At 51.8% G+C, this 20,450-nt stretch overlaps 8 protein-coding genes across 8 annotated transcripts; 5 read left to right on the forward strand and 3 right to left on the reverse strand.

Moving 5' to 3' along the window:
• Nucleotides 1-88: 88 nt before the first annotated feature.
• TPI1_1 (triosephosphate isomerase) lies at nucleotides 89-1,116 on the forward strand (the record flags this gene model as incomplete). The annotated part of the gene is made up of 4 exons (XM_007808550.2): nucleotides 89-126; nucleotides 282-352; nucleotides 420-1,022; nucleotides 1,085-1,116. The coding sequence occupies 4 exons, from the start codon at nucleotides 89-91 to the stop codon at nucleotides 1,114-1,116; spliced, it is 744 nt and encodes a 247-aa protein (XP_007806741.2).
• Nucleotides 1,117-1,194: 78 nt separating this feature from the next.
• Nucleotides 1,195-2,034, reverse strand: MRPL51_1 (mitochondrial 54S ribosomal protein mL43). The gene is made up of 3 exons (XM_007808549.2): nucleotides 1,948-2,034; nucleotides 1,802-1,884; nucleotides 1,195-1,739 (listed from the first exon to the last, which is right to left on the reverse strand). Exons 1-3 carry the CDS (start codon nucleotides 1,984-1,986, stop codon nucleotides 1,448-1,450), a joined length of 414 nt encoding a protein of 137 aa, XP_007806740.1. The 5' UTR covers nucleotides 1,987-2,034; the 3' UTR covers nucleotides 1,195-1,447.
• Nucleotides 2,035-2,207: 173 nt separating this feature from the next.
• J3458_007039 (uncharacterized protein) lies at nucleotides 2,208-3,882 on the forward strand (the record flags this gene model as incomplete). Its single annotated transcript, XM_007808548.2, has 4 exons — nucleotides 2,208-2,604; nucleotides 2,658-2,785; nucleotides 2,842-2,947; nucleotides 3,212-3,882. The coding sequence occupies exons 1-4, from the start codon at nucleotides 2,343-2,345 to the stop codon at nucleotides 3,880-3,882; spliced, it is 1,167 nt and encodes a 388-aa protein (XP_007806739.2). The 5' UTR covers nucleotides 2,208-2,342.
• Nucleotides 3,883-4,575: 693 nt separating this feature from the next.
• On the reverse strand, nucleotides 4,576-5,642 carry MRT4_1 (mRNA turnover and ribosome assembly protein; the record flags this gene model as incomplete). Its single annotated transcript, XM_007808547.2, has 3 exons — nucleotides 5,253-5,642; nucleotides 4,714-5,193; nucleotides 4,576-4,648 (listed from the first exon to the last, which is right to left on the reverse strand). Exons 1-3 carry the CDS (start codon nucleotides 5,441-5,443, stop codon nucleotides 4,576-4,578), a joined length of 744 nt encoding a protein of 247 aa, XP_007806738.2. The 5' UTR covers nucleotides 5,444-5,642.
• Nucleotides 5,643-8,195: 2,553 nt separating this feature from the next.
• J3458_007041 (uncharacterized protein) lies at nucleotides 8,196-8,618 on the forward strand (the record flags this gene model as incomplete). Its single annotated transcript, XM_066119172.1, has 1 exon — nucleotides 8,196-8,618. The coding sequence occupies one exon, from the start codon at nucleotides 8,196-8,198 to the stop codon at nucleotides 8,616-8,618; it is 423 nt and encodes a 140-aa protein (XP_065975809.1).
• A 58-nt stretch (nucleotides 8,619-8,676) lies between these two features.
• On the forward strand, nucleotides 8,677-10,431 carry J3458_007042 (uncharacterized protein; the record flags this gene model as incomplete). Its single annotated transcript, XM_007808546.1, has 4 exons — nucleotides 8,677-8,844; nucleotides 8,913-8,987; nucleotides 9,055-10,074; nucleotides 10,135-10,431. 4 exons carry the CDS (start codon nucleotides 8,677-8,679, stop codon nucleotides 10,429-10,431), a joined length of 1,560 nt encoding a protein of 519 aa, XP_007806737.1.
• A 3,738-nt stretch (nucleotides 10,432-14,169) lies between these two features.
• Nucleotides 14,170-14,790, reverse strand: J3458_007043 (uncharacterized protein). The gene has a single exon (XM_066119173.1). It carries the CDS (start codon nucleotides 14,533-14,535, stop codon nucleotides 14,212-14,214), a length of 324 nt encoding a protein of 107 aa, XP_065975810.1. The 5' UTR covers nucleotides 14,536-14,790; the 3' UTR covers nucleotides 14,170-14,211.
• Nucleotides 14,791-18,443: 3,653 nt separating this feature from the next.
• J3458_007044 (uncharacterized protein) lies at nucleotides 18,444-19,739 on the forward strand (the record flags this gene model as incomplete). Its single annotated transcript, XM_007808545.2, has 2 exons — nucleotides 18,444-18,994; nucleotides 19,055-19,739. 2 exons carry the CDS (start codon nucleotides 18,444-18,446, stop codon nucleotides 19,737-19,739), a joined length of 1,236 nt encoding a protein of 411 aa, XP_007806736.2.
• Between the last annotated feature and the right edge of the window lie 711 nt (nucleotides 19,740-20,450).

Here is a 20,450-nt window from a genome sequence, read left to right on the forward strand (position 1 = left end):
CCATATTTTGGTACACAATTGCTTCTTGAGCCCTTGATTCCTCTCGTAACAGGCCCCCTTCAGCATTTCCCCCAAACACCAATTCAAAATGGCTCGCAAGTTCTTTGTCGGCGGCAACTTCAAGATGTGAGTCCGTGCCAAACAGCCGATGCGCGGCATTGCCCCTCCATGCCCCGCGTCTACATGTGTTGAGAGCTCGCAAAACACCGCAGGTCAACTATGGGATAACTCGACCGCTGTAACAGAACAGCAAGAAGCAATGGCTGACAGTAATGTGCCAGGAACGGGACTGTCTCGTCCATCAAGGAGATTGTCAAGAACCTAAACGAGGCCACTCTCGATCCTGAAGTCGGTACGTAATCTGGGCAAGCCATCCACCTCCGAAACAACGGAGCACTCCATGCTGAATAGGCGAATAGAGGTCGTTATTTCTCCTCCTGCCCTGTATCTCCAGCTCGTCCGTGACAGCATCCGCCCCGGTATCGAGGTTGCCGCTCAAAACGTCTTCGACAAGCCCTGCGGTGCCTTCACCGGCGAAATATCCGTCTCCCAGCTCAAGGATAGCAACATCAACTGGGTCATCCTGGGCCACTCTGAACGTCGCACCATTCTCAAGGAGTCTGACGAGGTGGTCGCTTCCAAGACCAAGTACGCCACCGAGAACGGCGTCAGCGTCATCTGGTGCTGCGGTGAGAGCCTCGAGGAGCGTGAGGCTGGCAAGACCATTGAGGTTGTGAGCAAGCAGCTCGAGGCTCTCAAGGCTCAGATCAACGACTGGTCCAAGATTGTCATTGCCTACGAGCCTATTTGGGCTATTGGTACTGGCAAGGTTGCTACCACGGAGCAGGCTCAGGAAGTGCACAAGGCCATTCGTGACTGGCTCAAGAGTGTCAGTGACAAGGTGGCTGAGGAGACTCGCATCCTTTACGGTGGTAGCGTCAATGAGAAGAACTGCGCCGAGTTGGGCAAGCAGCCTGATATTGATGGTTTCTTGGTTGGTGGTGCTTCACTCAAACCTGCTTGTACGTTTTGGCACCCTGTGAACCTTTTGGTTTAACATTGTTCTAACCCATCGCTCTCATAGTCATCGACATCATCAACTGCAAGAAGCAGTGAAGTGTGCGCAAAGCAACAAAGGACCCTAGCCGAGGGCCTCGCAGCCCCCTCACAAGAATATAGTCTGAACAGGGCACTTTATAGACGTTCATATATTTCATTACTGGGTGCTACAGTGATGACGGTAAAAGTAGACTGTAAAGTCGTATCATAGTATTTTGTCGGTTTTCCTTTGTGATCAGACATGACCAACCATTCAAAGTCCAAGGTATCCAAGCCGCTCTATGCTGAAACCACGACGTTTGCCCATCTTTAATACAATTAATAAATACACGGCAAGTTTCCTTCCCAGTTGCCTTTCTTTCTTGAATCCGCCAAAACCCATGAAGTCTTACACAACCATTCCCTTTCCGTGGTATGGTGACCAAATTCCTCTGACACTGGGGCTGGTACTCGTGACAGCCTTGTTCGTTCTCTTCAGCTTCTCACCACTTGCGTCTCGTAGCAGCTCTACTTTCTGTAAAATCTCGTACGGCGATAGGTTTCGTACGCAAATAGGTTTTGTGCGTCCATTGATGTAGTGTCCAATGATGACGGGGTGTTTGCCGGGTCGAGGGGAGACGGCGAATTCGACCTGGGGGTTCGCAGCTGCGAATTTAGGGAGGAGGGACTTAATGAAACCACTTCACAGGTCTCGTAAGCACGTTTGATTCACTCTATGATCGGAGCCATCGGAGAAACCTACTTCATGCCCTTTGAGCTTCCGGCCCAATCGCAATAATGAAAGTCCATCTTCTTGCATTGAAGGATGAATGAGCCGACGCCATTCTGCTATCCGTCAGAATCGATTGAGAAGGTCATTAGATTCGAGGCAAAACATGTTTTTCATACCTTGCCGCTCGCAACGGCGCGCAATGCCTTGACTGTCATCTTGATGTAGCCACAGGCAATATCCTCATGATCCGTTTGACGTACCAGAGGGAATGACCCTGAGACTACGGAGTACTCGAAAATTCAATGCTCACGCTGGGGGTCGCCAAAGTGGGCTTAGCGTGACCCGGGCCAGCACCGGCAAAACTCAGCCACGAGGCCATCCTCCTTCCAGACTGGACCTCACAGTTTCCAAGAGCTTTCGCATCGCATTCATAGCAGCCACTTGTGGTCATCAGATTTCACAACACTCCCGGCAGCATTTCACCCCCCAACTACGGGCTGGGTGACCGCGCTTTGGCTGTCAATTGTGCTGTCGGATTTTTACGCGAGTTGTACCGCATGAGCCCGACGTCATGACTGACAAGCTCCCGCCGAATTTGCTGGCTTTGTTCGCGCCACGACCACCTTTGCGATGGGTAGAGCCGCCGGATTATGCCCCTGAAAAGCGCAAGACCGCGCCCATTGACGGTGTTGCCGCGTTCTTGCCTGAGCTTCAGAAGTACAAGGAGACGGATGTGTACAATCCCACGGAGAGTTGGCTCGAGGCGAGGGACAGGAAGAAGCAGGAGAAGAAGGAAGCTGTCGAGAAGTTACTCACCGAAGGGCCGAAGAACTGTTCGTGGCATGTGCTGTGCACTGATAATGCTTCGTGCTAACATTGAAAGCAGACGCCCCCAATGAAGACCCGAATATTCGAGGCGATGCATTCAAGACTCTGATCGTTGCGCGACTCAGCTACGACGCAGACGAACGGGACTTGGAGAGGGAGTTTGGTCGGTTCGGTCCAATTGAGCGCGTTCGTCAGCCACAATATGTTGCAAAACACAAGGAGGAATGCTAATTGAAACATAGATTCGTATCATCACTGATACTCACGCGCATGAAAAGCCCAACAAGAAGAAAAAGGCTCACCGTGGATATGCTTTTGTAGTGTTTGAGAGAGAAAAGGACATGAGAGGTAACTATTTCCCGCCTATACCCTGTTGATGGTATTTCCAAAAAGCACGACCTTCCCTGGATGTTTATCTTGGAGATGCGGCCCTCAAGCTTGCCTGCTCTCCGTGAAGACACGTCGAGACACACACAAAATGGCCCTCAAGCTTGCCTGGTCTCAGTCCCTTCTCCTGTTCTCTTTCGTCCCTCAGACCTGGTTGCAACAATTGGTGATTATTCTGGTAAGAGTTGCTAACACCTGCGCCTTGGTGGCGCATGTACAATGTAGCTGCCTTGGACTCTTGTGATGGCATTCGCATCAAAGACAGACGCATCAAAGTAGATGTCGAAAGAGGCCGAACCGTCAAGGGATGGAAGCCGCGTAGATTAGGCGGCGGCCTTGGTGGGCGTGGTTACACCAAGTCAGCCCCTGCTCGTCCTGGAGGCGGTCCTGCCGGTGGCTTCGGCGGTGGTTTTCGTGGCGGCTTTAAAGGATTTGACGGCGGACGTGGCCGAGGCGGCTTCCGTGGCGGGTTCGGTGGCCGTGGTGGAGGATTCAGAGGCGATGGGCCTCGTGGAGATCGAAATGGCTTCGGTGCGCCAAGCGGAGCTCCTTCCGGCCCTGGAGGCGACCGCAGAAATGGTGACCGTGGCTTTGGCGGCGGGTATGATTCCAGGGGTGGACGGTCCTTTGACGATAGGCCTGGCGGTGGTTACCGTGATGGCGGCCGTCGCACTGGCGGCAATATGGAACCTATCGGACGCAGAGAGGGTGGGTTTCGGGACAGAGATAGAGACCGTGACCGTGATCGTGACCGTGATCGTGATCGGGGCGACCGCGACCGCGACCGCGACCGAGGAGGCCGGGACTACGACAGGCCACCGCGTGATGATGATAGCCGGAAACGAGGATATGACGGAGGTGGTTACGAAGATCCGCGAAAACTGCGACGATATTAAGCATCCCCTCCTCCATCTGGTGGGTATCACTTGAAGTTTTTGAAGCATGCGATGGTCTGTGCCATGGCCTATACTCCCATAACTCTTCTAGCAGTCGTGAGATGCATTCTTTGCAAGCTCAAGAGCCACACCCAGCGTATGTTGCCGAGGCCGACATGCCCAACTCGGGGTTAAACACAAGGTAATGGAATATTGATGGAAAGGTAAACTTCATACTTTGTATTTCTGTTTGTATTGGTAGGTTAGAAACAAAAATTAGCGTGTAGCATGGAGAGGCTACTGGTATTATTGTTATCATTATAACTAGGTAAGGTCAGAGGTAAGGCTCATCTGACTACTGACCGAAATTTGGTGAAGGGGACTTTTCTTTCCGCATCAAACCGTCTCTGGCGCAGGGTCTTGCGGGGACATACTCGCCTACCGACATGTCGCACAAAAAAAGAAGCCAAGCTCTTGTACAGCGAGAGAAAAAGGCGCTTGTGAGGATAGTTGTCATGTAGTACTGTTTTTATTGGAGTCACCAGGGTCTCTAAATGCATATGAACCCCCATCTTAACCAAGCAAAAAACCCATTAAACGCCAGATCCGTTGAATAATCTACCCGGTATCAGTCGTGACAGCAGATTTTCAAATGTCAATGATCTTCATCTCAGAGTAACTAGTCCGTTGTTTCTTTTTTTTTCCTCATTGTCGTTAGTTTTCGTCCACGCCCTCCATGGCTGATGGATCAACTTCTGTGACTTCTCCGCTCGCTGAGCTCCAGTACCTAAAGAAGAAGAGTCAGCAACAGTCTTGTTAGTCCATTTACATATACAATGGGTAGAGACGTACGCCAAAATCTTGACCTTGAACTCGGAGATGCAAACCCCAAACAACTTCAGAAGCCTCGTTTGTCTCGAGTCCAGCACATCTCCCTCTTTGCAAACCACGTAGCCCTCGCCTTGGCCACTCTCGTCGCCCAGCACCACTCTGCCCTTGACCATGCGAGTCGGCACGTTCAGCTTGCGCAGCTCAGGCTCGATGGTGTGCTCGAGAGGCACGTCGTGCTCCACGGGGACTTCTCCCGCCGTGGCGTACACGACGCCCGCGGGGATGGTGAAGTCTCGCGGAGAGGTGACGCCCGCGCGGGCAAAGTCCACGGGTGCGAAGTTGTCAAAGTACTCGAGGATGGATTCGACGGGGCGGTTGGTCAGGAGGAGGCCGACGGTGCCGCTGAGGTATTGCGTTAGGTCTTCGATGCCGGGGGCGATGGCTTCAGAGGGGGACTGGCCGAGGGCTTTGGCCATGAGTTTGGTCTTGCCGAAGAAGAGTCTAGCGTGTGTCAGCCGCAGGAACTCGTGAACTTGGGGGGAGAGGGAGCAACAAATTACCTGCTGTCGTTCAACTCGTGGCGCACGTTCTTCAGGTAGCTATTGCGCATGTTGTCGACGCTGAATACAAAGCAGTGTTGGTACTCGGGCACGGCATCGCGGATGTTCTGGAACAGCTTGTCCTTTTGCTCACGGGTCTTCTTGGTGACTTGGGTCAGGTGGAAGACTTTGGCTCGTTTTGACTTGGGCATGGTGGCGATTTGTGTGCCGATGTGAAATTAGCAATTTGTGCCTGTGTCCTGCCGTCCTCGATCCGGGTCTTGGTGGGTGAGAGAATTGGCGAGTTTGACGACGCTAAGGCGCTGTCGCTGTGTCGTGCGAGGCGGTGGATGGTGGGCGGTTCAAAAAAAAAAAATAGTTGCGATATCATAACTACTGATAAGATTGTAAAATTTCGAGGGTGTGCTGCGGTACGGAAATACTGGCGTGTGAGTGGTGGGAACCAGAGAGCAGGACACCTCCTAAACACCCCGCAGTCAGTACCCTTCAACTCCGAGCCCATTATCCGCATGGCCATTTATTGCCACGGAGCGTGAGCCGCAATTTTTCGTGACCAGGGGTTCTTCTATTTTGCTATCTGGAATCCCCGTTTGTTCCATTTGAAACAGAGCTCCTTCTTTGGCTGAGCAGCTTGCCAACAAGCAAGTCATCGACTAGGCAAAGTCCTGCATCAAGGGATCCCAGACTAGGATCCCGGGTACGAGGTAGAGAATTACCTGGACAGAATGGGAATCCCGAAAAGCTTCCTCTCATCAGTCCATGTCGGCTGTTGATGTCGGTGACAAGGATGCAACGAAAAACATCGCCGGCATCCTATGAAGATCCATGACCGGCAGACGATACAACATCAACACAAGGCATCATGTCAGCGTCATCCCATCAATTCCCATTCCCATTCCTATTCAAACTACGCTGTAGAGTCGTATTTATCTCCTCGAGACAAAACTCGGTCACACCATGCCCGTAACTAGGCCATCTACGGATCGACACTATTACCACTCTCCTCAGCCGCGCTGACTCACGCCGGGACCATGACGTGTGAACAGCCCAAGGAATACCCGCCAATGCCAATGGCTGCAACGTGCGCAGTCCATCATCTGCACGTAATCCAACAAGCATCTATATCGGCGCAGAGTAGCCAAGTGTACGTGGACATGTTGCAATACCGCTTGGGCTGATGGTCACCCCGGATCCAGTACCCTCGGGTATGCAACACACGTCCATGAATCAGGCAGCATCAGCCTTCTTCACGGATTAGCCAGTTATCTGTGCGTGGAATTGCCGAGATCGACTACCCTTTGTGACTTGGTTCCTTAAGCCAGAACGCCTTTGGCTTACTGTGAAGTCAAATCCCTCCATGACCCTTGGCAATATTCTGTTCAATTTGTCTTAAGATATATGGCACATCCACTGTGCGGTCGATACAGTCGTCGCCTTCTTCACCTCTACTTGTGAGGATGAGACGTACCCTCTGCGAAAAAATACAGAGTCCATCGCACATCTACCGTCTTTCCTATGCCTGCGCTCGGTTCCAATGGTACCTTGGCGCTCGCAGATATATCGTATCCGCCAACGTCCTCGTCCAGACCAACGTCTTCAGGCGATGAAGCTAACGGCATTTTATCCGGCTTGGCTGGCTCTGTTGGCAATCAGCTGATGAGAGGGCTGTTCATTGGCATGGGAGCCGGGTTGTTCTTGGCTTTGGTTACGTGCTGTTGGCTCCCTTGTATCAGGAGATGGGATCGAAGGAGCACGAGGTCGAGGACGGAAGAGTCTGTAACGATTCAGTACGCTGGCTAGCAGGCTTCTTGCGTATTTAAGAAGGTATAACTGCATTCAGTATTGGGTATAGACAAAGAAAGAGTGTTTGGCCAGGCGCTTGGAGTTTTCGTCGGGGTGTCAAATTTGGCGGTTATTGTGTAGATGTGTTTGGTGTTTGTTGTATGAATTCCTATTATTCAGTATTTTATGCTTGCCAACTTCACTGACAAAAATGGAGGAATCTCCGTTCGTGCAGGTTGTTGTTATTTCTCTTTGTCACACTTGGCAACGAACTGCCAGTTTATTGTTTCACTTCTTCATGTGATGATGTAGTCCAACAAAGGTTTATATATATATGTATATTGCCCGCTGTGGCCGCAACTTACTGGAAAACTTAACTCGGGTGTTGGTTAATTTTTCCTTGACCTTTCTCATATTTCGCGGATCTATTTCTGACCGGGGGTATATAGTTTACACGATGTGTGCAATATGGGGTATCCGGCCCTGGTATTTGGCTCCTTGCACACCACTCGGAGATACTGTGGCACAAACTCTGCCGAGCATAACTCCCATAACTCCCTGCCGTGGAGGAAAAAAATTTCCCGGGCTGAAGAAATAACACGATCACTGTGAATCCCGTTTTATTCCAAAGTGGCTGACGGGATTGCTTCGCGCGGCTTCACTCAGCTTTAACAAAGACGTGATGATTACCCTATACTCCATGGCACTGCGAACGGTAACAAACGTTGGTGCTAGCAACAGAATTGTCATTTGTGGTCCAGTGCTCAGGCACCGGTGAAGTCATACTTTTTATTTGTGCATTCAATTGGGTCTGGTGATTTGCCGTGCAGCTATCAGTTTTTCCTCTCCCCTTGTATCAGAGTCTTCCACCCTGATGGTATCGTTCTGCCGCTGCTCAGCCGCTGTTCATGTATACTCGCAGGCTGTTGCTCACCAGTTCACCCACAGATATTGACTTTCATTGATGGGCTTATATACGTAAACGGAACGCATGAAAGGAACAGTAGTGAAACCACCAACAGACAATAATCCTGCCATGCCAAATTTGGGCAACATTTCCCCAACTTTGTTTCTTGACGCCTCTCAAAGCCCTCCCCTCCAAGTGGGCCGTTTACCCTTCCGACCATCGCAAGCCACGCACGGACCACATGCCATTTGACGATGACCACCTTTATTGTGTTTTTTTCCCGGTTTCTTTCATTTCACTTCACAGCACCTCAACTCAACGCAGTTGCCATTTGCATCACCACCTCATCTCACCCTCCTTCCCCTTCTCCCCCACCCTCCCTAGAACTTCCTCTACAGGTTTTTTCCTCTTCTTCGCAAAGTTCTAACTTGCTGCTCTACTCTCTTCGTCACCGCGATACCCTCCCGTGCCCGTTTCCTCCCGCCACCCACCTCAGCAAACCTCTTGTCATCAAGTGCCTACCGGGGTCTCTTGCCATTGTCACTTTGCGATACCTCGTTGATAGACACCTCCATCACGAGTCATCATTAGGGGCGTCAAACCCGATCGTCGTCTCCTTCCGATCTCTCCGCATCGATACCCACACGCGCACGCGATCTACCACCTTTGTGCCTTAATTGCGGCCCTACCACGCCCACACGCATACATTGCCGGATCATCCAGACGAGGGCGACCATGGCTACTAACGGTAACTTCTCGCAGCAGGAGCAGTACAAGGCTGCTGATCCTGCTGCTGGCGCTGAGACCAACACCAACAGCGCCAATCTCTCAAAGGATGAAGTCGGCTGGTATTTTGTTGAGCAATATTACACAACTCTGAGCAAGTCGCCAGAGAAGCTCCATGTATGTCATGCACCAACTTTGCGGTCGTCAGCTTGATACATCCTGGCTAACTGAATCCTTCTCCGTAGCTCTTTTACGGCAAACGATCGCAATTTGTTTATGGGCTCGAGGCTGAAGTGGCCAACGTCTCCGTTGGACGACAGGTAGGGATTCCCGTTTGCCCAACCCGCTTGACTCCGTCGCGAACCTAACCATTCTGTCACTTAATAGGCCATCCAAGAGCGTATCAAGGCTCTTGACTTCCAGGACTGCAAGGTCTGTGTCACCAATGTCGACTCCCAGGCTTCCTTTGAGAATATTGTCATCCAGGTCATTGGCGAGACCTCCAATAAGAGCGGCGAGCCCAAGAAGTTTGTCCAGACCTTCGTCCTTGCACAGCAACCTTCTGGCTATTTTGTCCTCAATGACATCTGGAGATACATTAACGAAGAGGATGAGGATGAGGAAGAGGCCGCCGAGCCTACCGACGCCCCTGCTGTTATCGAAGAGGAGACCGCCGCTCCTGCTGTTGCTGTGACTGAGCCCGAGCCTATTCCCGAGCTGGAGCCGGAGCCCGTGGCAGATGTTGTTACGGCGGACTCTAGCAAGTTGGATGCTGATGCTGTTGACGAGAAGCTTCAACAGGCTGCTTCTGCTCAGGTCGATGTCCCTGTCAATGGTGAGGATGTTATGGAGACCCCCAAGGCTCCCGAACCCAAAGTTGAGCCAGCCGTCACTGTCCAGGAAGTCGCTGAGAACCTCACCCCTGAGGCTGAGAGGCCTAAGGAGCCCAGCCCAACACCTGTGGCTAAGAAGGAGACTGTTCCTGAACCCGTCATGCCTGCCAAGCCGATGACCTGGGCCAGCCGAGCTGCTGCTGCCGCCGGACCTCGACCTGTTGTGCCTCTTCCCAAGACTGCTACTCCTCCTGCACAGAGCCAGAGTAGAGCTCCAGCTCCCGCCGCTACTCCCGCTGCTGTTCCCGCCGCTTCGGCCCAGCCAGCAGCCCCTGCCGCCGCCGCCGCCGCTCCTGCCACCGAGGCTCCGGCTAAGGAGTCGTCTGGCTGGCAGACTGCTGGTGCCGACTCCAAGCGCCAGAACCGCCCTCAGTCCATCTCTGGGAATGTCGCTGAGAAGGAGGGCACTCTTGGCTACGTCAAGTACGTGACCGAGAAGGTTCAGGAAGCAGACCTGCGCAGTGCTTTGGCTGCCCACGGCGAGTTGTCCTACTTTGACATCAACCGCCAGAAGGTACGTTTACATATGAATTCCCTGAAATCAGAGGACACATGTTGACTCTTTGGATCATAGAACTGTGCTTTTGTAGAATACAAAACTTTCGAAGGCTACCATGCCGCAGTTTCTGCCAATCCCCACGTTGTCAACGGTGAGAACATCGTTGTTGAGCCCCGTCGTCCCAAGTCTACAGCCTACGGTGGTAACAACTACGGTTCCGGCCGAGGTAATGCTCCGGGTGGCCGTGGGCGTGGGGGTTTCGATGGCAACCGCAATACGCAGGGCAGCTCTCGTGGCAACTTCTCCGGCCAGAACCGTGGCCGCGGGGGTGCTGCACGTGGCCGGGGTGGTGCCCAGGCCAGCTCGTCTTAAATAATGGCAGCCCTTTACCCTGGGACTGAGAGATTACTCAACAGTCACGAAGATTTGAGTGTCGACAGGGCAAGCTTCGCTTCACTCACGGCAATGGAATGCCGGGTGAAGTCTAGTCTAAACCCCATTAGAAGATATATTGCTAGGGAGAAAAGTGACGGAATGATGTCGGACACTCTTGTCAACAGAGTTGGGATGTGGATACAGAAATGGTGCGGAGGTGATGGTGTTTCTTGAGTTGGAACTGGATCCAAATTCGGGGACCAGCGCCGGCGCATATGGGTTGAAGTTGCATCCGGGATTACCTATTTCTTTTCAATGTTCCCTATTGTTTTTTTTTCTGACTGCATTGCGCTGCCGAATAAGCATATCTGGTAGTATGGTTGTTGGAGGATTACGATGGAGGCGGAAAACGGAACCAACTTCAGCGAGGTGAAAGTCTATGCTGCCAAATGCATCATTTGCGGCTGGAGCCTTTTTTTAAAAGTTTAATAATGTGTGACGGAGCATCGGATCGAAGATGATGGTCTGGGATCGCAGGAGAAGATTAGGGAAGACCAATGTACAAATTCTCGACATGACATGGTGAGGAAAAGATTGGCGAAAGATACCTTGCAATGGATACTCGATCGCTTAGGGGGAGGACAAGGCGGAATCAGGAAGGACGTCTAGTTTCTCATTACTGTTTTGGTGACGAGGGTGGAATCGACGAGATGACGGACTGGACAAAAGTTGTTGGCTTTCTTTGGTGGAATAGCATAGCGGGAGCAGTCGAAATAATCGCTGTACAATATCAACACTGGACATAATCATACACATTGTGTTTGCTCCGCTGCTGCGACCTGTGCTTGTGCAAGGGGGTGTAGGATGTTCTGGGTGAAGGAGTCCGAAAGTGCCTGGTGGGGGAATTACAACAACAACCGGGTACGTATCGAATATTATCGCAACGGCCGTGATGCAGGGTCACGCCACGACAAAGTCCAGCAGCGATCGATTTCACCAATGACACCTGAAGACAGAACGACGTTGACGGGAAAGTAAGTGTAGCGTCGTTGCGATGCGAGGCAGACACACAGAGACAGTAACAAAAAAAAAAAAATAAACAATCAAGAGGGGTAGTCCAAATAAAGACGACTACGCGGAGCTCCAGTAGGATCTTTTGAAGGCGGCGCAACGTTCAAGACGCTGCTGCGCGTGTTCTGGGCCTGTGCCAAGAAGGCACGTTCCGGGAAGGGATGGGATCTTTTGTCTCGTGCGGAGCTGGGTGGACGTTTTGTCGCGTCCGCGGACTTTTCTCATTTTCATTACGCTGTGCCTTTGGGTCTGCCACGAAGGGGGATTCAGCTGCTTACTTGGCAGGCTTGGCTACCGTGACGGGGTCTACAAATTACATACTACCTACATGGTCGTCTGGCAATTAGGTTCTTTTTTTTGGGGAGCCGGGGCTGCTGCCTGGTTACATGTCGTGGCGGACATGCATATATGCCGGTGCTAGGTGTGTGTGACGTCCTGAGAGAAACGGAGAGATGTCCGTACGTTCCGACGACGGGACGTGGCATGGCATGGACATGACATGAATCAAGGACCAGTTATATGCCTGGGAAGGCTTGAAGAGGCCGCAACACCGGGAGTGCTAGATATGTATTACATTACAGCTAGGATTCTCAACCTGACGACTCTGACAGCTAATACCACCCGGCATGCCGTCTTAGTTTGACGGGCAGAGGAGACCCGTGCGTTTTGCTTGCGCAGTGTTTCCTTGCTGGCTGCACAACACCAAACCCGAGGGGGTCCTGCAGCAGCGGCCCCCTTGATGACGGGGTTGAAAAAAAAAAAAGACGCCGTTCTCCGTGACCAAAGGCTTACTCATTTGATCTGTAGCAGGGCGGGCAGGGCACAGTCTCATGAGCGGGTGGCGTCGGCACACGTTGTATGTTATTCCCAGAACCAAGGCCAATGCGCGCTCCGAGTGCAACAATTGTCTACTACACTTCCTCTTCGGATTTTAATAAAATATTGACTGCTTCTCCATGAGTTCTGGAAGGAGTGGAGCAGAGCCCGTTTGAACATTGGTTTTGTGGTGATTTTGCTCCCTCCTCCGAACCCGGTGGAAGCCTGGCAGTCCGCCACCGCCCCGGCGTCGTCTGCAGGCCCTTTCAACAGCAAAATTTGAGGCATAATGCCCAAATCTTGAGCTTTTCAGCTTCAGCCCTGGTCTGGTGCCGTCTTACCATCCCCCCCCACACCGCGGCTAAACACAGAGGATGTGGGGAGGGTCTTGAAGTACATACTCGGTATCCCTCGGAGCGGCCCTACGGAATAGTTGCGGGAAAGACCAACATGCAGAATCGTATTCATCCTCCAGCGACGTACTCGGAAGGGGTGACGGGTTGGATCACATCCATTGCAATTGCAATACAGGGCCCTGTATGGCTGCCTGCGTCCCTTGGTTTCAAGTGGCCAAAGTAGGAACTTTGCACAAGGCCCAATGCCCATGGCATCTGTTGAGCCATCTCCAGGTGTATGCAACCAAGCAAAGCTACACACCACTAGTAATGTGCCGATGGTCCGGAAAACACCATGATTTCCCCGGGTCATGGAACAACACCTGATCCTTCTCGTCGGGTTGCAAAAAAGTTGAATCGATGACGACGTCTTTGATGTTTGCATGTGTAGGCGGCTGCTGTAATTCATGTCACAACATGGATGCTGACCAGTCCATGTCTCGCAGGCTGCGTCTGTCCTGTGCTTCATCAGCCAAGTGGGTTTCGTACTCCGGCCATGCACGCACATAATGACAGCGACTCATTGCACCTACTGGCTGGCGCTCATGTGTGAAAAGCGCGCAGGAGCATGAGCAGGGGAGCCGGAGCCCACGAAACCAGCATGGAGTGGAGGCTCCCAGTCTTGTTTGTGCTCCCTGCTTGCTTGATCCCTTGTACACTATGCGAACATGGTGAACTAGGATACTGGGAGCTCGAGAGTTGAGCCATGTACTGTCAGGCAACGCGGGTTTTTCACTTTTGAGTATTGTAAATAAGCGGACCACGAGTGTATGTTTAGTCATTGGGCAGAGGCGTTTGGAAAGGGTGCGGCGCCCTCATTCGCGCCTCGTAATAATTCTGAAACCCTTGATGTAAAGCTAGTATTGCCGTGCGATCCAGGGCCGAGCTGCAGAATACCCTGATAGTTCCTGCTCTGGTGCATGTAATGACATGCATGGGTCGAGCGTATTTCGCTGCACCCAGCTGATGTAATAATAAAACGTTGTACTTCCAAGTGACGATCGAGCAGCGTCACCAAGTCGGTGCTGCGGACACTGCGGGCCGGATACACAGTAGATCGGCATTTGTGAAGCAACCAAGGTGGAGGGGAACGGGTCAAAGGGGTGTGAAGGTGGTTGAGATGAGAGGTGGCTGGCCGTGCGTGCAATCGGAACGTAAATGACAGAAGCGCAAAACCGGATAGGAAGACCAGACCAGGCACTGAACAAATGTGCTCGAGATACAACAAGATACCATGTGCGTGGTACAAGGGACAGGATGAACGGATCCCCTGCCTATACCAGGGCGATAGTATAAGCTGCAATCGGGTTGGCGGGATGTGCCGATCAATCGCGGGTATGTGGCGGCTTTGTCGTCTGCTTGGCATTAATTTTGGCGTTGGCCAAAGATGCGTACAATACCCGTACATGGTAGTGCATATACTATGTTGCAGTATTGAAAATAGGCTTCTATGGAGCTACGGTCCGAAATTGACTCCGCAAAGACGAGAGCTTTTTCAACGGCGTACTTCGGCCAACCGTGCGAGTCGTCCCAACCCATGGTCTCTGGTAAATCGAACGATTGGGCTGTTGAAGCTACAGACCGCAGCATGCTTCACAAAATGCCGGCGATCCGATAGGGATGCTACACGGGCAAACCGAGGAAATTTGAGAGTCGCAACGAAATACAAGGCATTGTGCATGTGACAATGTAATGGGGCATTCGACCGAGGGTAGTAGTAACGAACACGGACGAAGCTTTGGGCAATGAAGAATTCAATCTTTTCCATCAATGACATTGCATTCATGTTCGCCCACCGAAACAATGTCTCAAATCTCATCGTTCCTCTTTGGCTGGTCAGGTGGAACTCTGCAAAGAACCAGTCATGATATTGGAGCCAAAGCCGAGCACCGCCAGGCCTGACTAAAAAGCTTGTACTCCGTTGTCATGCAGCATAACGACTAGGATGGAGACGTCCTGGACCCAGGACCTCTTCAGCGCAGATCCAAATCAGAAAGTTGGAGCGTTTTGCGCATCTTATACAACGTATCCCTTTGAGTGTGCGCAGGTGCCATTTTGGTAACGACCAAGGATGTTAACCAATTAAAGACATGAGATTAAAAGATAAGAATATATATGGTAAATAAAGTGCCTTATATACTAAAAGTTACAAGCATATAAGTGGCTACCCTGTTATGAACGATGTACTTAGCAAGTACTAGAGAAAAGTGGAGTATATACATAACAGGCACCTGCGCACACTCAAAGGGATGGCAGAATGCGATTTCTCTTCCCACTGCTGATCTGTCCCGTCACGACGATGCTCTGAGCGGCTCACTCTGACTGATATGAGGGTTGCAAATGTGCCGCTGCAACCGCGCTAAATCCGCACGAAGCGACCATGGTGGCTAACATGGAACCTGCCCCCCAGAACAAGACCTAGTGTTGCTATTCGTGTGTAGGCGAATTTGTGAACAGTGTGAAGGTTCAAACAGTCGGCAAAATACTCGCAGCTGGTGAACACGGAGGGAGTAACGGCTTATGGACGGACTGAGAAATAAGAAGCGCGAAGTGAGGAGGTCGCTGTAACAAACGGTCCTTGATGGATACCCCGGTGTTGTAGAGGTAAAAGGCCATTTGCTGGAGCGCCGTAGTCGACTTGAGAGCATTAAAACGCACCTCAAAGGTGCCAAGGGACTGGATGATCAAAAGTTCCGGTATTTTGGGCCGAGGGGGTGCGCGCATCACTCCACACGCGTCTTATTGGATGGCCAGATTTGCTTGGATTTCTTCCCATCTCTGGTCTGCTGTTGACGACCTGCCTGGTTCTCGGGCAAGGTAGTGTCGAGGACCTTTGTATTTGCTTGGCCAGCGTGACCTATCTTCTGTGAGAAGGAATTTTCGTGGGTGAGCCGTGGTTCAATAGCCATTGCCGGAATGAAGTATTATTGCATTACGGCTTCTGATTCTCAGGCCCAGGCATATTCCACAATAACGAGCATTGAAACGACCAAGTCTGGGTGGGTTGGATGACGCCGATCCTGATATGGGGACCTTTAGTCTCTCCTGGTCACGGCAGCATAATAGCCGTACCGCAGGGGACATGGCCTGTCTTTTGGCCGCGTCTTGCCAGAGCAACCTATACTCTTCAATGCGACTTGGGACAAAGAAGACAGCTGTTCATGGATGAATCCTCAGCCAGGGGAGCGAGAATCTCAATCCATCGTCGGTAAACACACTCTGGTAGTTCCGACACGTTCCATTGTCGCCAATGGCAGCAACAACTGCGAGTTGGATTTTGTGTGGAACACTGTTTCTGCCCTGCACTTCAGCTGGGCTTGTTGGCACCACTATCGTATTTTCTCGGTTTCTCGCTCCCAACGGGTGTCCGGCTAAGCATACCTAGGTAGGCATAAAAAACTCCGCCAATGTGACGTCTAGACGCAACCCTGGATTCAAAGCAAGCTCACTACGGAGTATTTGTACACCAAACGCCTTGAAGTGGGAACCTCCATCGAATTCACCTCCATCGCCGCGACCGAGCAAAAGCCTCGATCTGCTTGCGTCGGGGACGCCTCCTGGCCTACACTCTCCCCCCTCCACCCTCTTTCTTGCCTCTGTTTGTTGCTCCTTGGCCCTTGCGTGGCACCTACCAGCCCCGGTTTAGCGTATCGCCAGCCTGAGTTGCCCCCGGGAACGGGAGGCCTTTCGGCGAAGCCTGCTAGCCCTTGAAATTGGGCTTGCTCTGGTTTGCAGCAGTACTAGTCGCCAGCGCCGCATCGCGCAGTGGGACAAGGTTTTAGCTCTGGAGCCTGACTGGTTCATGGAACTTTTTTCTGATTGAAGCCCAGCCCTCACCAGCGAAGGACAGGGAATGCTCGGAGATGGGGGGGACCTAGCCTTGTCTTGCGACGCCCCGGTCCAGTTGTTTTGGAGTCTCAATGAAGCTCAAGTCGACAATAGTCGTCTCGGCAAGTAGACATTGTAATGTGAAATATGCGGTCTGTTGTCCTGAGTCAAGCGGTTGCAATGGATTTGATAGAGTGGGCGATGTGAGAAACGGACTTGTTGCAATGTTGCGCAGAGCGGTTGAGCGGCTCCGTCTGAGTCGTGCCCTGGCCACGCCCTGTGGTAGCACATTCCCAGCCGGTCTCACGCACCCTATGCGGCCGGAAGCGATTCCCTGCGGACAGTCGCAGATCTGTGGCGCGTCCTGGTGCTGAGGTTTGAGGGTTGTATGGGTGATGTTGGTTGGCCGTTGGCTGGCTCGTACCCAGCAAACTTGTTGGGTCGTGGATGTCCTATCGAGGCTTCGACTGGCTGGTTTTCCGCCAGTCGCTCTTTCTGGAACAAAGCCGCGCCTTCCAAAAGTACTGCACATCACGACCAGCTGTTTGGGGTTGAGTCTGGTTGCACTTCTTATGCTACATCTGGCCTTGGCCATCAGCTAGTAACTATTTCCCTCCACATCCCTTCCACCCTTTCGCCTTCTGCCTTGAGACGCCAACCGGTTGAGCCGGTCCATTCTGGGATCACGACCTTCAAGTCCTGCAGCTTTCCTAGGTTCATAGGTATGTAGGGCGTGGGCATCTCCAAGAGCAAAATCTAAGATTAGCCCTAGTTATTTTGTCCTGGCCTCTTTGCTGGTCCCAGACAACTCTCAACTCCGTACAATCCGTATCTCGAATTTTCAAGAATACATCTCGCTTTGATTCACAACGTGGCAGTCTCCATCGCAACTACTGGGATTACTGTACCCGCCGTCCATAACCTAATATCCGCGCTAGCCTGCGAAATCCGCAGTATCCTGCTTGTGGTCAGACCTGACTTGCTGACGTACGCCCCGCCCGTTGTCTTCTCTGGCGCCGTTGAGGCTCAAGGCCGCTCATCTTCCTGGCTTTGTGCTCAACTCGAAATCATCGGTGCGTCGTCATTGTCTGTTATAGTAATCTTCACGGACAATCATTGTCCGTAACGGTTATATTCGAGTACTCTCAGACATTCCCGACCGTGTCCTGTCGCGTTATGTGCTTTTACCACCCTGGCATTAAGCATTGTACAAAGTACGTCTCTGCCATCTACAAAGGCCAAAAGCTTTCCTGCATAAGTCGCAGAGCGCAGAGTTGTATCCTCTCTCTCACACCCCTCCCCCCCGGTAACTCTCACTTGAGCTACGGAGTCCTTCACTGTCCATCTACCGTCACGCCGATACCTGGGCTAGGTAGCCAGCCAGCCAGCAAGTCCGTAGAACCTCTCGCCCTCAGAGGTTGGAGTCCTACATGCCCTTTTCTCCATCCCCACCTCTCGTCAACATACAGCTTCAATACGACTCTGCAAGCTATCCACCGCCGGCATTCCTCTTATTGATACATCGGTATTTTTGGGTCCTTGCTCCATCGCGGTTCCCACCCGAAAACCCAAAACTCTACCTGTTCCGTCCACATCGACACTAACAAAAGAGCCGCCGCATTGCAACCACATCCTGGACACTCGTCAAACCCCCCACGCTGTGCCCTCGAGACCTGGTTTTCTCTCTAGTGCCTCCCGCCCTTTGACCCCATCATGTTTTGGAGCGGGTCGCTATGATCAAACTTCATCCTCGCTCCATTTACGGCGACTCCTGTTAGCAGAAGGGTGACGCAGTGTTGCACACGCCCTGACACTAGCAGCGTCATCTTGGACCGCCCCGTACCAGACGTTGCCGTTCCGTCTTGACCGACCCCGGTACATATAAGCCGGTCCTCTCCCATGGAACCCCCCGAGGTGTCGGTCCGTGACGATGGAAAACCTACTGCGCCGCTTACGCCGCCTCTCCGGCGGCGTTATTCCATGGAGGAGGATCTGTATTACAACCGCGTAATGGCCGCTCCACCACGACGACTCTCCCAACCGCCGGCCTACGAGCCCAATCCCATTGACTCAGATGAGGACGAGGATCCAGGGCCGGGCCGGAGGAAAGGGAGCCAAGCGGTATTCGATCAGTTCAACGAGACCGAAGAAGGACGCGAGTCACTTCCGAACTACCAAAGTTCATTGTATATCGAAGGAGTCTTCTCCAAGAAGCATGAGATTGAAAACACCACAAAACGAGCCGAGGATCGTCACTGGCACACCACCTTTGTCACCCTAAACGGAACTGCCCTAAATGTGTATACCGTAAAGAAGGACTGGGGATGGGGTCGGAGCCGAGATGGTCCTACTATATGCCCCGACAACCCTCCGTGGGTGAGAAAGTCAAAGCTTGAGAAGAGCTATAGCCTCATACACGCTGATGCTGGCATCGCAGCTGACTATACAAAGTGAGTTAGTCCTCTCACCTCCTACCGTGAAGACGATCGAGCACTAACATTTGACAAAAGACGTCGATATGTTATCCGTATCAGGGCAGAGACTGACCAGTTTCTTCTGTCATGTATCGAGTTGGCCACGTTTGTAAAATGGCTTGAGGCCCTATTCGCGGCCATCGACGTCGCCGCCCCTATTGATGACCGGGACTTTCCCCGTGACATGTCGATTCCTCGTATTCAACGGATTCGATGGTATCAGGGCCAATCACCGGCGCTCCCCGGTTATGCAGTCTCTACCGAGCAATCCAGGAACAATGAGACATCTGTGGAAGGCCCGGAACCGTCTAGCACGACGACACAAACGGATTCCAATGCTAGCTCGTCGTCTACAATCCAATCACCACCAACTCTGCAACCGCTGCAGGAAGCATCTGCCAACCCACCTCCGAGGATCGAACCTCTCAGCCGTCGCATCAGCACCTCTTCTTATCCCAACCCATCAATCGATCCACACACGGGAAAGTGGTTTCCTGAACATAAGTGGTCGAGCGCCCACGATCTGTTGTACGCTAAACTATGCTATAGCAACTTGTTATTCAGAAGTCCTCGGAAATCCAATTACATTATTAGCAAGGGTAAACAGTGGTTTGTGGATTGGCGTACCGGTAAGATGGTCCGTGTATTACCTCCGACATATGGCGAGATCGATTTTTTCGGACCCTGGCAGGTTATTCATACCGAAAACCCCAGAATTTAAAGGCCAGGGTTTTGTCAGCACGGCTGGTTTTGATTTCTGGCCGGTGCTACATCTGTCAACCACTTGGAAAGAGAGGACTCTACATGCATGTCAATTTTGAACGGGATGATTCATGCTGTTGAAAAGTCGACGTTAGGCTTTTGTAGCAATGGGATGAGAGAGGTTTGTCAATGGACTCGGGTCGGAGCAATCTGGCGTTCTTGGCGAATGCATGCCAAGCCCAGCCATCTGGCCCTTCAGCCTTGCCATGATTTGTCCCACATGCGCAGTTCTCCTTTTTACGCCATCATGGTCTCATTCTTAGTTCCCCCTTCCGAAAGGGATTGGAGGAAATTTCTTGTCAAGTCATGGCAGGTCCCATTTGAATGAGGATGCATCGCTACAAAGACAGGCGATTTATCTGGTGCATTTGCGGAGCAATCGAAGAGCATTATCATATATACAAAGGGGGTTTGGTACTACTTCATTGGGCGGAGTTTTTCGGTACATGTTCATCTTGTTGATTTTGGGTATATTCCAAATGACTGTATATGCTACTATCTGGGTATCGGGACTTGGCGTTTGCGATGTTTTATTGTACATGACAAGCATTTGATAGAGTCAAAAAGTTGTTGTTTCTAGAAATGTCTCTTGGTCCCTCCCGTAAAAGTCGTAGCGTGTATTGTATTCCTGGGTATCTATAAAGTCAGTGAACTCCAAGCGCCCAACAAA

Source organism: Metarhizium acridum (genome assembly GCF_019434415.1).
Source record: "Metarhizium acridum strain ARSEF 324 chromosome Unknown scaffold_72, whole genome shotgun sequence".
In the NCBI taxonomy this organism is placed as follows: domain Eukaryota; kingdom Fungi; phylum Ascomycota; class Sordariomycetes; order Hypocreales; family Clavicipitaceae; genus Metarhizium; species Metarhizium acridum.

Bases quoted from the DNA above. Each gene is read 5' to 3' on its own strand.
- MRPL51_1 (XM_007808549.2), bottom strand. From the start codon at position 1,986: ATGACAGTCAAGGCATTGCGCGCCGTTGCGAGCGGCAAG. The intron at 1,885-1,947 runs GTATGAAAAACA...GACGGATAGCAG, and splicing joins GCGCCGTTGCGAGCGGCAAG to AATGGCGTCGGCTCATTCAT. The intron at 1,740-1,801 runs GTAGGTTTCTCC...AGACCTGTGAAG, and splicing joins GGAAGCTCAAAGGGCATGAA to TGGTTTCATTAAGTCCCTCC.
- J3458_007043 (XM_066119173.1), bottom strand. From the start codon at position 14,535: ATGAGATTTGAGACATTGTTTCGGTGGGCGAACATGAATGCAATGTCA.